General features: G+C 57.9%; 1 protein-coding gene across 1 annotated transcript; it reads left to right on the forward strand.

Annotated features, from left to right (window-relative positions):
- The first annotated feature begins 31 nt into the window (after positions 1 to 31).
- On the forward strand, positions 32 to 15,719 carry LOC125917223 (bromodomain-containing protein 9-like). Its single transcript, XM_049623472.1, has 13 exons — positions 32 to 313; positions 981 to 1,195; positions 1,455 to 1,587; positions 3,067 to 3,127; positions 3,557 to 3,701; positions 5,236 to 5,346; positions 6,011 to 6,186; positions 7,238 to 7,370; positions 9,162 to 9,237; positions 10,162 to 10,257; positions 11,131 to 11,263; positions 13,814 to 13,925; positions 14,749 to 15,719. Exons 1-13 carry the CDS (start codon positions 262 to 264, stop codon positions 14,878 to 14,880), a joined length of 1,575 nt encoding a protein of 524 aa, XP_049479429.1. The 5' UTR covers positions 32 to 261; the 3' UTR covers positions 14,881 to 15,719.
- Positions 15,720 to 15,824: the final 105 nt, after the last annotated feature.

Raw genomic sequence — 15,824 nt, forward strand, 5'->3', positions numbered from 1 at the left:
CGCCACCGCCCGGGCCGCTCCAGCCGTCCGCCCTCCCGCCCGCGCTTGAAAGTGCCGCGCGCGGCGCACCGCCCTCTGACCCGGAAGCGCTGGGCGCCGGCGGGGCGAGACGGCCCGACTTCCGGCGCCTGCTTCCGGCGAGGCCCGGCGACCTCCGCGGGGCCAGGCGGGTGGCGAGTCGGGGCCGCGGCGGCGGCGGCGTCCACGCTGCGGCCGCGCTTGCTTGCAGCCCTCAGCCCCGCGCTCCGGCCCCGCGCCGCCATGGGCAAGAAGCACAAGAAGCACAAGACCGAGTGGCGCTCGTCCTACGAGGGTGAGGCGGCGGGCGCGCTTTGTGACGTCGGGCCGGCCAGCGGGCGGGGGGGGGGGCGGGGTCCCAGGCGGCGGCCTCGGGCAAAGATCCCGGGCTCGCGGGCTCGGGCCCCGAGGGAGAATCCCCGGCTCGCCTGCGGGTGGGGGGGGGGGGTCTCGGCGGGGGGAAGATTCCGGGGTCGCGGGAAGGTGTCCTGGGCGAGGATTCTGGGATCGCGGGCGGCGGTTCCGGGCCAGGGCGCCAGGGCTGTCGGGCGTCTGGTCCGCCTCCCGCATCTGTGTTGGCTTGTCTGGTCTTGGAGAAGTTCGTCCCTGTTTGTCACCCGCGTCCGGCCTGCGCGTTCCTGCAGCCTCGGTCCTGTGTCTGCTGCAGGACAGACGGGCGTGAGCGCAGGCCAGGAGCTTAGGGAAGGGGGCGGGGAGGGACCAGGCTCCTGGGCTCCCCTGCCTCCTTGTTCCTCGCCAGACAGAGCAGCTCGAACTATGTCCCTGAGGGTGATTCAGCACCAAGGGGGGCGGGACTGGCAGCCCCGGGGTTTGCTTCCCCATCTTTCCCTGATGGTGTTGCCTTCTGGGGCCTGGGCGTCCTCTCTGTTCCCCCTGCACGTCGGGCCCCTGGTGCCTCTACACACCCGAGCACACCCCGAAGCTGCGGTCTGTGCTTACAGATTATGCAGACAAGCCCTTGGAGAAGCCCCTGAAGCTGGTTCTCAAGGTTGGAGGAAGTGAAGTGACTGAGCTGTCGGGGTCTGGGCACGACTCCAGTTATTACGATGACAGGTCAGACCACGAGCGAGAGCGGCACAAGGAAAAGAAGAAGAAGAAGAAGAAGAAATCCGAGAAGGAAAAGCACCTTGACGACGAAGAAAGAAGGAAAAGAAAGGTAGAGCAGGGAGGCAGCTGGCCGGTGGAGGCCCCCAGCCCCCCGGACGGCAGATCACAAGGGCCGTGGGGTCTTAGGAAAGGGCCGTCCTGTTTGTAGCAAAAGGCGCACGAGCCCAGGGGGTGGTCATTGGGGGGGGGGGGGGGGGGATCTGAAGGAGAAGCGTCTCTGGAGGGAGGTTTGCCTGCTCGGCTTTGTGTTGCGGGAGATCATTTAAAACCGCTTGCCTTGCTCTCGCTGCCCTGACTCTGCCTCACAGGAAGAGAAGAAGCGGAAACGGGAAAAGGAGCATGGCGACTCAGAGGGAGAGGCCGACGACTTTGATCCCGGCAAGAAGGTGGAGGTGGAGCCGCCCCCCGACAGGCCCGTGCGAGCGTGCCGGACGCAGCCAGGCGAGTGGAAGGAACGTGTTTGGAGGCTCTCCCGGAGCGCGACAGCTCGTCTCTGTGGCACAGTGGTTGGCGTCGTGCTTCTCTGCCTCTTGGGGACGTGTGCAGGAAGGAGGGAACGGTGCTTTCTCTTCCGGGGCTCGACATGAAGCGTAGCTGGACCTGAGGTCTTAGTGTCAACTTGAACCTGTAGAGCAGGGTTCAGTCAACTACCGCCCCTGTGCCCCCTCCCTTTGTTTTTTTTTAAACCCACGAGCTCATCACGGGGAGAAGGGAACTCGTGCTCGAATCAGTTAGTACTGAGGCTGTCAGGCACCACGAGGGCTGTGCCAGCCTCACCGGAGGAGAGAACACTCGGGGCTCTCTAATCCGTGAGTGGTCACTTTCCTCGGGGGCTTTCAAATGGTCAGGAGGTACTGAAGTGGAGGCAGTTTTGCCTCAAGCGTTTCTCTTCTTGACGTTGGGTTTGCCTGCCTGTGATTCGGGAGGGAAGGAAGCGGGGTCGTATGGTAGTCGTTGCCGAGGCTGTGGTTTTCTGGCAACAGCCGTCCCGTGCAAGTCATTGCCACGGTGAACAGGTAGGACCCGGGGCCACGGGGCACGGTGGGCAGGACAGAAGGTCAGGCATGAGACGGTTCGCCGGGTGAACGTGCTCACGAAGTGCGTAGAGTCGCCGGTCCCTGCCGGCTTGGTCAGATCAGCTGATTGAGGTCACGCGTGCAGTGCTTCCCTTCCGTGTACCCGAAGGGGTGATGTTCACGCTTGCTCTGGTCACTGTCACTGTCGGGACCCACTCGTGGTCTGCAGGCCTGTTTGCTCCGGCCCTGGAACCGGCTATTTCTCCAAGGAGCCCTGGTTCCTTAGTGCATTCAGATGCTGAGGTCTGGGGGCTGGGCGTGGCCGGCAGTGGATGCTCTAGGTAAGAGCACTTGTGTTCTTATGGCTTAGGGAACAGAACCTAGGCCGCCACGCGTGCTTACTACGTTCACCAGAAACCACGGTTCCACACCGTGGGCCAAGAGATGTAGTTAGTGGCCGTCCTCACAAGGACCCCCGTGCGGTTGCATTCGTACCCGTTTTACAGAGGAGGAGCAGCAGAGGTGCGGCCAGAGGTTCTGGACTGCCGAGTAAAGTGATAGTTGGTGAAGCTCGGCCTCTGTGTCCTGGCCGTCTTCGTACCGTGTCTGGAATGTACTGGGCCCGGTCGTGACAGGGGACTCCTACAGACTGACAAGTGACAGCTCCCTGTTGTCGTTTGAAGGATCTTGGCACTTTCTAAGGGGTTTGGGGGACTGATGCTGTGGTGGATGCCCCTCCCACCCAGCTGAGTTTTTTGGGGCCAAGACCGGGTCTGGGTCGTCCTTGTACCCAGTTCTTGTTGGAGCCTGAAACACTGAAACGTGCCGTGGAGTGGGAGCTCTCTAGTGACGCAGTATCAAGATGTTTTGACTCATCGTTATCCCGTACTCTTTAAATTGTCAGCTGAGAACGAGAGCACACCGATTCAGCAGTTACTAGAGCATTTTCTCCGCCAGCTCCAGAGGTAAACAGTTTCTCAAGAACTTGAGGTTGGGAACCTTCAGGGTGTCTTCCCTTGTGACGGGTTCTTGCCTCACCTCCCACACCCGTGAAGCAGACCCTTCGCCCTCCCTGGGTGACGCCCAGTCTAGTGGGGGGTGGGCCGGCGTCGGGAGAGCACCGTGTGCCCGGTCCGTGCAGGGCGGGGGTGTTGGTGGGGGGCGGTCAGGACCTCCATGATGCAGATGTCACGGCTCCAGCCAGGAGGGTAATTTTGGAATTTTTAACCATCAAAGATATCTACTACGCTTCTACAGGGTGTAAATTTTATTTCTTGTTTTAAGGAACAAAACTTGGTGAATTGTGTCATGTTTTTACCGTGAAACGTTTTGTATTGTTTGGAAATCTACATTTAGGGTTTTTCCTGTTTAAGTAATGACGTTCTTGTTTTCAGAAAAGATCCTCATGGATTTTTTGCTTTTCCTGTCACGGATGCAATTGCTCCCGGATATTCCATGATAATAAAACATCCCATGGACTTTGGTACGATGAAAGACAAGATTGTAGCCAACGAATACAAATCAGTCACAGAATTTAAGGTAAACTAATTTCGGTTTCTGAAATAATTGCTGCGAAGCTCTCTGTGTGTTTATGTCCAGTAAGTACTCTGTCCGTATCAGCTGGTTTCTAGTTGCGAGTGTTCATGGGGGCCTGAGCCTTCGGGCCAAGGTCTCCCAAAGGTTGCATCAGGGAAACCGGTATCTTGTCTGGAAGCTGTAGAGACACGTGAGGTCAAGCAAAAGTGTGTCTGATTTGGTCTGACTCCAGAATGGGTATTTTTAGAATTACAGTTTTTCCTAGTTTTTTGTTTTATAGTAACTAGGAGTTTAATTTTTTTTTTTTTGACGATCAATTTCTATGACTCTCTAGTGTGTAGTTCTGAACTCTGTTTCTTGGTACAACTGCAAGGTAGGAATTGCTTGTTGGCTTTGATCCCAGGGGCGGATCAAGACGAGTGCTTGACGCTTTGGTAATGATGTCATGTAGGAAAAGGCATCGGGTTTCTTTCTTAGTTTCTATTCAATTTGGAAGGCTTAGCCCTATCCCTTTCATTTGCTGGTGACACGACTGAACGTGTTTGCTGAGCCTCAGAGGCTGTGCCACATGAAAGGGTACAGGGGCGGGCGGCCCTCAGTCCTCCACTTTCCTTGTCGGGCCCTGGTTTGCTCTGCTGCCCAGTGACGGTCCTGGATGTGAGCAGTGTCCCCCCTCTGCCTTGTCCTCAAGACTGCTACATCAAGGCCCACAGGCCCAGCCCTGGGGACCTTGGCCGTGGGGTCAGTGCTGGGGCTCGGTCAGGGTCTGGCTGGCTTCAGCTGTCCTTATGCGTCCTCATGGCCAGCACAGCGCACCTGTGACGGGTGTGTGTGCGGTCTGTAATTTGGTTGGGGTGATGGTATATTGAAACGTCCAATAGCTTGCTTTTAACTACAGAAAGCCTTTTTGCTGATGCTATTAGAGTAATTGGCGATAGACCAAGTTTTGAATTCTGTGGCAAAATCCCAGAGAGAGGACATGAACGTGCTCAGCTCTCGGCTCATTCCTCGGCTTTTACTTAAAAGGACCTGGCTGTCACTTCTTGTTCCTACTTACATCTGATTTCTCCCAAAGCGGGGGAGCTGGAGATGGAGAGAGGGAGCCGCGATGTTCTTAGAACGCGCACGTGTTGGGGCAGCTGGGAGGCTCCGTCGGTTAAGCGTCCAATTCTTGGTTTCGTCTTAGGTCATGATCTCTTGGTTCACGAGTTCAGGCCCCACGTCAGGCTCTGTGATGACAGCGTGGAGCCTGCTTGGGATTCTGTCTCTCCCCTGCTCACACACACATTCTCTTTCTCAGAATAAAAAAACAGAAACAGAAGCCACGCGTGTCGCCCTCAGGAGGAAGCTCCAGGTTTGGCAGGCTTCTCACTGTAAGGTCTGAAACTTTCCTCAAAGAGTCGTTAAAAACCACTTGTTAAGCTGAAGAGCCTGGTTTAGTTGCTTGCCACTCAGTTTTAGCCTCTTGACAGGAGTCCTGTTTTTGCTGGCATCTTAGTGGTTCAAATTCGACAGATTCTATTTTTTTCCCTTTCAGGCGGATTTCAAACTGATGTGTGATAACGCGATGACCTACAACAGACCAGACACTGTGTACTACAAGTTAGCTAAGAAGATCCTTCACGCAGGCTTTAAGATGATGAGCAAAGTAAGAAGCCCGCGGCCGCAAGGAGCCACAGAGACGAGAGTTCCCCTCTGTCTCGATGCCTACACAGAGCCCCACCCCCACTGACTGACACGCTTCCACCCGTCCGTCACTGGCCGTGGTACAGAGCCTCCGTACACATCCCAGGCCACCCTCCCCGCCAGGCGCGCGCTCTCTCTCTCTCTGTCTCTCTCTGCTCCCGCGCCAGCTGGAACGTCTCCTTTAGGGTTGGCGGAAAGTGCTGGATCTGTTGATCTAAGTGTGGGTGTCTGATGGATCGCAGCCAGCCTGTGATTTGTCTTACGTGGCTGCCTCACTGAGTCCAGACAGGACGTCTTGGCCGTCCGGAGTGGCTTCCCAGATCTGTCCCATGAGCCAGGTTGCATGCGTCACGCATCCGGGACCGGTGCCTTGTGCCTGACCGGCCCGTGGGTGAGGTGCGGGCCCCTGTGCCCTCTGGCCCGTCCCCCTCCGCCAGCCCCGAGTGCTCCCAGCCAGTCGGCCGCGCCTGTGGTGCCGACTCCCACCCGCCCCTGCCGCGGTAGCGCCACGGGAGCCCGCTGTTAGGCCAGGCGAGGCCGCGGCCATCCCCATCCCACCCGTCGCCATGGCGCCTCGGCTGCGAGGCAGAGGTAAAGGCCTGCTGCTCTGTCCTTTTTGATTCTAGGAGCGGCTGTTAGCTCTGAAGCGCAGCATGTCGTTTATGCAGGACATGGATTTTTCTCAGCAGGCAGCTCTTCTGGGCAACGAAGACACAGCTGTTGAGGAGCCCGTTCCTGAAGCGGCACCTGTACAAGTAGAAACTGCCAAGAAATCCAAAAGGCCGAGTAGAGAAGTTATCAGGTAACGGGAAACGCACCTCAGGACTGTGAGTGAGGGTGAGCCTGTGCTGGCGCCCGTGGCCGCGGAGTAGCTCGTGGACCCCCACCTGCTGGAAGGAGCCCAGTCCCCAGCGGCTGCGTGTGAGCTCTGGTCTCAGGTGTTTCCAGGCAGCTGGCCGGCAACCTGGGCCAGCCGGGCCTCGTCACGCTAACGGACCTGGGGGCACAAGGGCAGGACAGCCCCTGCCAGCCATACGCAGGCTCTGTTCCAGGTGTGACACTGCTGTTCCCATATGCGTGTTGCAGTGGTTGTTGGCCCTTCACTCTGAAGAAGTTCCCTCACGTGCAGGACACTTGATGGTGGCCTAGCTTGGCTGTCCCTGTGCGGGGGACGTAGCTGTGCTGTGTTTAGGCAGGTGACACGCTTTGTGGGGGGGCTTCATTCTCCTCATACCTGCCCCCCCCCCCCCCAACTCCTGCAGCCGTCCACCCTGGGCCAGAGGCGGGGCCTTCTTGCAGGCTTGGGGTCCGCAGGCAGAGTTTGCTCCCGCGGCTCCTTGGATGGAGTCGGTCCATATGCTTCTGGAACCTTCCACAGGAGAGGCTACATCCCTTGGGCGCTGCACCCAGTGACCCTTGGCTGTTCGAATAAAGCTCTTCTCTGTGTGGGGTCTGAGCCCGCCTGCCGAAGGCTCGGGACGCCCCTTTTGCCTCACGACCTGTGCTCCCAGCTCACCCTTGTTTCTGGCGTCTGCACGCTCCACGGAGCTTTGCCTCTTTTTCCAACGGTGCCTCGAACGACATTGTGAGTAGTGAGGTTGCCGTCAGGTTGCTCTTAGATCGACTCAGGTGTGCAGCTGAGACACGAGACACTCCAGCGGCCGTTTGGGGCTCCCTCGCTGTTCGTGGAGGCCCCGCATATTGCTGCAGTTACAGCCACGAGGACAGGGTCGAGGAGTGCTCCGTGCCCTTGCTCCCGGCCCGTGGTGACCTTGGGGAGCGGTAGGGACTGACCGTGGTGAGGCGGGAGCGGCACGTGCCCGGGTGACGTGTGTGGTGTTCCTGCCTCGCAGCTGCACGTTTGAGCCGGAAGGAAATGCCTGCAGCCTGACTGACAGCACGGCAGAGGAGCACGTGCTGGCCTTGGTGGAGCACGCAGCTGACGAGGCTCGGGACAGGATCAGCCGGCTCCTCCCAGGGGGCAAGGTAGCGTCGGGGGTGTCTGGGCAGAGCTCGTGTCCCGCAGGCTCCCTTGCGGGTGATGGGTCCCGTCACCGGCTCCATCTCTGGGGTGGGCGGGGGCCTCCCAGAAGCGGTGTGTGATGCGGGGACGCTGCAGGCAGGCTCGCCCCGTAGTGGGATGTTGCCCACCGGCGGATGGACGTCAGGCCTGCCAGGCGCCTGCGCCGCAGCCTCCCTCTTCTCCTGGTGTGCTTGCGTCTCTGTGTGCCTCTGCGGCGCCCGTGGGTCCCATCTGACCCGGGCCTGGCCTGTGGGGGCCTCCCTGCTGTGCTTGGAGCACCCCCCTGCCGGGAGAGCAGACCGGCACCTCCAGTAGAAACGGTGTGGCTCTTGCGTGCACTTTTAAACCCGCTAGTCACGGTAACGAGGACAGAGGCGATGTTAATCCCGGCACGTTTACTTGACCTGGTGCATCCACGGTCTCGTCTGTGCACGTGGTCCGTGTGAAGAACTCTTAGAACTTCACATCCCTGTCTCAGACACGTGTTCTCAAAACGCGCGTGGAGTGTTAGTCAAGGATTTTGAACAGTGACGTTTTGCATGCGCCGGGTTACGTGAAGCTTACGGAGATGAATCTTTTACTTACCTTAAGTTTCCCTGGTGGGAAGTTTGCGGTTCCCTGTGTAGCTGATGTTGATCTGCTGGACCCGCTGGTCTGCACGCCTGTAGTGCTTCAGCCCCGGAATGTCCCGGGCACTGGGCACGGCCCTCAGTGGCGCTGGGAAAGAGCCCTGCGGACTGTAGCTCGGAGAGGGAGGGCCGTGCCGAGCTGCGTGTATTCATCAGAGGCACGTGTCCACACCCGAACCCCCATTGTTCCCAGTGCTGGGCCTGTTTCCCTTTTCTCCCTTTTTGGGTTGTAATTCCACAGCGAGAAACCTGACTCCTGCTCCCCTTAGTGCATTCACGTGGTCAGTGCTCACGTGGTCAGCGCTCACGTGGTCAGTGCTCACATGGTGAGTACTTACATTGTTAGTACTCCCATGCTCACCGCTCACATGGTCAGCACTTACGTGGTCAGTGCTCACGTGGTCGGTATTTACGTGGTCAGTACTGACACGGTTAGCGCGCACGTGGTCAGTGTTTACGTGGCCAGCACTTATGTGGTCAGTATTTACATGGTCAGCGCTCACGTGGTCAGTACTGACACAACGCTCACGTGGTCAGTGCTCACATGGTGAGTACTCGTATGGTTAGTACTCACACACTCAGCGCTCACGTGGTCAGCAGTGACAGGTCTCCTGTCCTCCCCGCCCTGTATTCAGGCACTCAGGCCAAGGGTCCCCCTCTTCTCTTCCCCCACTCCCATGTGCAGGTGCCCCTCCTGGACCTTCCTGGGGGCCTTCGGAGGAAGAGGGCTTTTGTTCAGTGGTTTTCTGTAAGCGGAAGTAAGTCCCTTGTGTTAGAGATGGAGCCTCTAGTGCCCGTTGATACGGCATTTGGTGACCAGGGTCCTGTTCTGGGTCATTTGGCTCAGGTTCTGACATCCTGTAAGAGGGCAGTTTCTGGGGTAAGCTTCCTGTTTCCGTATCTCCTTTAGAAGAATCAGGAACTAGTCTTAATCCTTTCGGTACACATGGGTGTGAAGTCAGGTTCGGGGAGGTATGAGAGAGGTCTCTGCGGTCTTTTCCATGGGGAAACCAACTGCCCCGTGACCTGTTGGGATTTGTGCATGTTAGGCCGTGCTCGTACGCCTTAGCTCTTGGTGTTGTGGCAGAGCACGTAGGGCTGGCCCTCAGGTGTGCTTCCTTGCAGATGGGCTATCTGAAGAAGGACAGTGACGGCAGCTTGCTCTACAGCGTGGTCAACACGGCCGAGCCGGATGCCGACGGTGCGTGGCCCCGAGCAGGGCTGGGGTTAGTCTCCGCAGCGCCAGGGAGTTTCGGCTTCGTAGCCCGTCTGAGATCACGGTTGCCCGTGCAGAGCAGGCCCCAGTCGCACGGCATAGACGAATCCCATCCGGTGTTACTCCCCTGTCCTCCCCCTCCTGTGTATGATACGCAGCCTGCGTATGATACGTGGACAGGGGGCAGTCATCCAGCGGGGGCAGGGGTGCCGCTCAGACCTTTTCTGCCCCAGGGTCTAGCATAGGCAGCCAGTGTAGAGCTGTGCTCCCGCAGGGCTGCGGTTCTACAAGTCCTCATGGCCTGACTTCCAGATACCATCATGAGGATCGACTCACACCCTTGTCAGGGCTCCCTGGGAGGAGCCAGAGTGCACAACTCCGTCGTACTCGCAGAGCTTGGAAGGGGCCCAGACGTGGGCGTAGAGGGGATGCCCTGTGTGATCATGGTGTTGAGGACCTTGAGGGGGGCACAGATGCTGGATCCGCTCACCCGTGGGGAAGCCCTTATGTACTCCGTCTCTTTGAAAAGTATCTCGAGTTGATCAACTCATAGCTTAGACAGAGTTAAGGTTTGAGAATTGTAGCGGCTACTTTTTTTTTTTTTAAGTGCTTATTTATTTTGAGAGAGAGAGAGGGAGAGAAAGAATCCCAAGCAGGCCCCAGGCAGTGCAGAGCCTGAGGCGGGGCTCGAACTCACAAACCGTGAGATCGACCTGAGCTGAAATCAAGAGTCGGATGTTTAACCGACTGAGCCACCCAGGCGCCTAAGAATTTTAGCGGTTTCTGTAAATTTGATTTTAGCTGGTCTTTCTAGAGAGCCCCCCGTGCCTTCCCCAAGTGCACTCTGTGAGCCACTGCGGGAGCTGGGAACTCCCCGAGCCACCTGTTCACAGCCTGGTCCCTTTGCAGAGGAGGAGACCCACCCTGTGGACCTGAGCTCGCTCTCCAGCAAGCTGCTCCCTGGCTTTACCACACTGGGCTTCAAGGATGAGAGAAGGGGCAAAGGTGAGTGTGGGGTGGGCAGGTAGGGGCACGGGATGAGGGAAATCACAGGAGAGGTGTGGACCCAGCGTCCTTCCGCCGTCTTCCTGGCTCACCTGGTCTTAGTACCGTGTCCAGATTCTGGCTCTGAAACTAACGAGATTAAATTAAGGTCCTGTCGAGTGAGGGGAATAAACGTTTCACCGGGCACGCTCCTCCTTTACCGTCCACTCGTACCGGCCTGTGGGTCTCAGCCCCGTGCCGACCGTGGGTGGGGGTGTATGCCGGGGTGTCTGCCGAATGATGGGGGGCAAGTGTGGGAGACGGAAGGTTGGACGGGTGTGGCGGTGGAGGGAGGGAGGGGACTGGTGTGCTGGCCGCACTCGTGTGTGTGGCCGAGTGACCGAGTGACGTCTGTGGCTGGTTTGCTAGATTTGGAGTGTGTCGGTGTGCAGCAGTTTTGTTCCCCGGGGGACAGCTGGTGGCGTCTGGGGACATTGTGATGGTCACATCGTGGTGCTGCTGGAGTCTAGTGGGGGGGGACGGGCACGTCTGAGACGCATTGCTCTTGAGCTCTGACGTCATTCACGTGGGGACGCCAGCCGTGATGCCCCCACAGCCCCTTGAGGGATCCAGCCTCGTCCGTGGGCTCGGTTCCCAGCAGGGCCCGGGTCGGCACGAAGCCGTCCTACCAGCGCGCGCTCGCCTTGCATCGCGTGAACTGTCCTCTGCACCTGCTGCAGAGCCTGAAGTGCTGGTTCGGCCCGGAAGCTGCCACCGCTTCGGGTCGCTGGGGAGCAGCGATGTCACAGGGAGGAGGCTGGGAGCGGGGGCGTCTCGTGCGGGCGTCCCCGCACGTGCGTCTCACGTCTTGTGCTCTCCCTCTCCTGCCCTCAGTCACTTTTCTCTCCAGCACCACCACCGCGCTTTCAATGCACAGCAATTCCGTGTTCGGCGACTTAAAGTCGGAGGAGATAGACCTGCTGTATTCCGCCTACGGGGATGAGACGGGTGTGCAGTGCGCGCTGAGGTGAGCAGGGTCGGCACGGCCCGGAAGGTTCTCGCTTGCCGTGCGGGAGGAGCCGTTTCCCTGGTGGGTGGTTGGCGGGAGACGGCCGACGGCAGCGGGTCTGCACGGCGGAGGCTTTCGAGTTCTTTTCCGTAAACCACTGGTTTGCCGCGGGTTGGTCTTGAAGTTCGGGTAACTCAGCTGCGCCTTACAAAGGTGACGATCCAGGCTGTAGTTTAAAAAAGAACGTGTGTGTGCGTGTCACCAACCACGTGTGTTTGGAGCTTGTTTCGTGATTTCGTTGGGACGTGGCTCGGTGGCCGTGTTAGTCTGCCGGGGCCACCGGAACCGTGCACCCCAGCCTGAGGGGCTGAAGTGACAGGCATTCGTCGTCTGGCGGGGCCGGAGGCCGGGAGTCCGAGACCCGGGCGTGGGCAGGGCTGCTTTCTCCTGCGGCCTCTGTGCTTAGCGCGTAGACGGCCCTGGTCTCCCTGTGTCCTCACCTGCACGCCCCTCTCTAAGTCTGTGTCCCGGTCTCCGTTTCCTTCAGAGACACCGATCGTAACGCGTTAGGGCCCCCTAAAGACTTCGCTCGAACTTCATCACCTTTGGGAGGCCACGTCTCCAAATGATACTTTCTGAGGTACTGGGGTTGGAGCTTCAGCAGAAGAATTTTGGGACACGCTTCAGTCCCCATTGGTGACTGGGACGTGGTACTAAAACCTTAGACGTGGTGCCGTGTTTCTGTGGAGCTGCTGTGTTCTGTGCACCAATAGAAGTAGGTCACGCCTGTAGAATTTTAGTAATTCTCCAGGAGGAAAGGCGAGTTTGGCTAACCTCTAAGAAATGGATCTTTCCGTATTAGATCTTTGATTTCAAACGGAACACGGGACGTATTTTAAAAACGAACAAAAGGAAGTCAGCCCTTAATACGATTTTTATGAGCCCAGAGAGGCAGAAGTGGAACACCAAGGAGGAAATCTGTGGTGAGCGAGGACAGTGTCACAAGTGGTGCCCTCCCCCCCTTTTGCCCCACTGCCCTGTCACAGCCTTTAAGGGACGGCAGTCACCTTTGGTTCAGGGGGCACGGTGTTCCCAGACCGTGGTCGCCTTCCCCCGCGCCCACCCCAGAAACACGGATGGACTCCGGGTGCTGGGCAGCGAGAAGCCCGACCGCGTGAGCAGCGCACGGCGGCCGCAGCCCACGCTCCTCCCGGGCGTCCCCGCGTCACCTCGCCACGCGCTCTGTTCCAGACCACGCCACGAGTGTTCCGGTGTCCCTGCTCCCGTCACACGCTCACGGTGGTGGCGTCTCCTGAAACGCTCCCGGAGAGACTCGTGTGCCGTCACGGTCTCACTCCCAGATCGGTGGCCCTCCTCGCTCCCCGTGTGACGGTCTGGCCTCTGGGGAGCCCTTCTGAGCCTTTGCCCCAGGGCTTAGAGGCCAGGACCCGGGCCTTCGTCCCCTGCCTCCTTTTACGGTGCCTTCCACTCACTTCTTTTTTAGTTTGTAGTATTCACGGAGTCCGAAAACCAGGACGATACTCTAGGGTGCGGTGCCCGCGGAGTCTCGTTCCCGCACGAGCTCCCTCTCCCCGCTGCTGTGGAGCATCTCTCCTCGGTCTCCTTTCGTTAAGTCAGAACGGAAACAAAAACGAAAAGAGCACCGGGTACGGCTGTGCCCCTCCCGCGGGAGCCCGCGTGTCCCCGTTGACCCCGAGCCGCGCGCTTGCGGTTGTGCGGGGCTACCTGCCCGCGGCTTTTCGCGGTCGGTAGAGGATGGAGTCGCGGTCGGGGTTTCTCGTGATTTTCTTCGTAACGTGCTCTTCCTGGCGTGTCTCGTGCGGGGTGTGGTGTGCGGTGCGTGTGACGTGCGAGAGCCGCGCTCGTCCGCTCGCGTTCTCAGAAAGGCTTCCGGTCGGCAGACTGCGAGTGGTTCGGTCTGGGGCGAGACACGAGTGACGCGTGGATTTGCAGCTTGTGGGCTTGGCGCCCCCGATCCCTGCCGTTGTTCAAGAGCTCACCGTATGTGCCCGGACTCTCGTTAGCCTTGTCTTTTTTGAAGTGATCTTCTCGAGATGGTTTTTGAGTTCTAGCATCTGTTTTTTAAGATCTCTTGTTTCTGTCGTTTAGTTTATATCGAGGGAGAGCGCCCGTGCACGTGAATGGGGGAGGGGCGGGGGGAGGGGAGAGAACCCCAAGCAGCCTCCGCGCTCAGCTCAGAGCCTGATGTGTGTCTGGAACTCCCAAAGTGGGAGATCGCGACTCGAGCCCAGGTCGAGAGTCACGTGCTTGACGAGCCCCCCGGGCGCCCCTTGAGGTCCTTTTCACCTTTCTGGATCATGGGCCACCCTGAGTATCCGACGGAGACGGTTGCTGCCACCCCCCAGAGTACACGTGGGAGGTTTGCGGCTCTCGGCGAGACCCTCTCGCGGAGGCGCGTCCGAGGAGCCGGGTCCACGGGGCAGGCCCCGCTCCTCGGGACCGCCGGCCCCGGGGAAGGCGCCTGGGAGGCGAGAGCGTGCGGCGCGGGGCCTTCCGGCGGCATCGTGCCCTCTCTCGGCCTTCCAGCCTGCAGGAGTTCGTGAAGGATGCCGGGAGCTACAGCAAGAAGATGGTGGACGACCTCCTGGACCAGATCACCGGCGGGGACCACTCGCGGATGCTGTTCCAGCTGAGGCAGGTGGGCGTGCGTGTGTTGCGTTTGTGGGGCCGCGCCTGTGGAGCGAGCCTGTCCGGATGGACACCGTCCTAGGGAGTCGCTGGCTGGTCTCCCCTCGTTCATGTTTTAAGTTTTTATTTCAGGCAGTCAGTTTTCTTTCAGAGGAACTGAGAAGTTTAAGAAGACCCACTTGCCACCCCCCCCTCCCCCCCCCCCCCCCCCCCCCCCCCCACCGTCTCTGGGGCTCTGTGACTTTATACCCAGATCACTGTCGTGTGCCGTCCATTCCCTTTGCTCTGAAGACTCTTTTTGGCTATTTCTTCGAGTGTAGACTTGCTGACGGGGAATTTACTCAGCTTCTTTTTGGTCTGAAAGAAGTTATTTTATCCGTATTTATGGAATTCCTCTTCCCTGGGTCTGGAATCGTGGAATCATAGGCTGCTTTTCTCCTATTTTGAGAGACATCTGACCACACCGTTTCTGAAGCGTCGCCGTCGTAGGCGTCTGTGTCTTCTGTCGTGCATCTTCTTGGCAAAGCGCACGCGTCGGCCGACGGGCTTCGAGTGGGCTTTTCCTTTTTTCAAGGTTGTAGGAAAAGACCAGAAGAGGTCTGTGCTATACAGACCTCCGTCCCAGGAGGCCTCAGATACTCGCTCCTTTGTCCTTTGCAGGAAATGGACTGCTTGCTGCTCTACGTGCTTCTAAAGTTTAATCTTTGTAACTGATTTTCAGTAATTCGTCTCTGATGTGTTTCAGCGTTCTTTTCTCTGTGTTTGTCCTGCTTAACGTTTGTCGGGCTTCTCAGGCCCATCATTTAGAAGATTTTCATCTGTCGTCTTTTCAGATGTCGTGTCTGCCCCCACCCCACACTCGTCGCTTCTCCGGGACTGTGACACGCGGCCGGCATCCTGGCCTGTCCCGAGTGCCGGTAATGCTCAGCTCCTGTCTCAGTCTCTTGTCCCTCCCTCAGGGGTGAATGCTGTCTGTTGCCGTGGCTTCAAGTTGAGTGATCTGTTTTTGTGCCTCAGCCACATTTGCTGTTAAGCTCAGCCAGTGAAGGCTTCCTTTGAGACGCCGTGTTGTAGGTCTAGGCTCTGTTTTCTTCCTTCTTAGGCCTTCCCTTTCACGTTATGTTCACGCTTTCCTTTAAACTTTTGGACCTATTTCTCGTATCTCCCACGGCTGCTTTGAAAGTCCTTATCCGCCAATTTTGTCATCTCTGCCATTCCTGGATCTGCCTTTTGGTAGATTTTCCTCTGCTTACTGTCCACAGTTTGCTGCTTTATTGTTTGATTGGGCCCCGGGCATTACATTGTCGAGTCTCTGCTGTCTGGACTGGCTATTACTGCCGCCAGCAGTCATAAGTGACTGGCGGAAATAGGACTGTGGTTGGTCTGAATTAGATATGATGAGAATGTGAGCTGCGGACCAGAATTTTAGAGACTGGTGCGAAAAAAGAAACGTAAAACTATTTCATTATTTTATCTGGATCTCACGTTAAAATAAAAGATGTTTTCGATACGTTGGGTTAAGTGAAACGTGTCATCGTCGACTGCGTGTTAAGATTAATCTTAAGCAGGCTACCGGAAGGTTAGGTGGGTATGTGCTCACGTTACATTACTGCTGGGCGAGGCTGGCCTGGATTTTACTGTGTTCCTTTAAGAATGTTGATGTTCATTTTGGCGGAGTTCTTAGGAGTCATCTGATTTCTTGGGATTTGTTTTTAATTTGGTAGGGTGGGTTTCAGCGGCCTTTATGTTGGGTGAATTTGGCCCTGGTCCCAAGGAATGGCCTTTCGGGGTCTCTTGTGGTGGCCCAGGTTTCAGTGAGGTCTTGGCTGGGTGGAGTTTGGTTGTGTCTCCTCACGTGTACTTGGCCCCATGGTGTTCGTCTGTGTGTGCACAGGTCAGTGTGGTCCGG

The sequence above is a fragment of the Panthera uncia genome, unplaced genomic scaffold (assembly GCF_023721935.1).
Source record: "Panthera uncia isolate 11264 unplaced genomic scaffold, Puncia_PCG_1.0 HiC_scaffold_1596, whole genome shotgun sequence".
In the NCBI taxonomy this organism is placed as follows: domain Eukaryota; kingdom Metazoa; phylum Chordata; class Mammalia; order Carnivora; family Felidae; genus Panthera; species Panthera uncia.

Bases quoted from the DNA above. Each gene is read 5' to 3' on its own strand.
- LOC125917223 (XM_049623472.1), top strand. From the start codon at position 262: ATGGGCAAGAAGCACAAGAAGCACAAGACCGAGTGGCGCTCGTCCTAC. The intron at 314-980 runs GTGAGGCGGCGG...CTGTGCTTACAG, and splicing joins GTGGCGCTCGTCCTACGAGG to ATTATGCAGACAAGCCCTTG. The intron at 13,926-14,748 runs GTGGGCGTGCGT...TCGTCTTTTCAG, and splicing joins TGCTGTTCCAGCTGAGGCAG to ATGTCGTGTCTGCCCCCACC.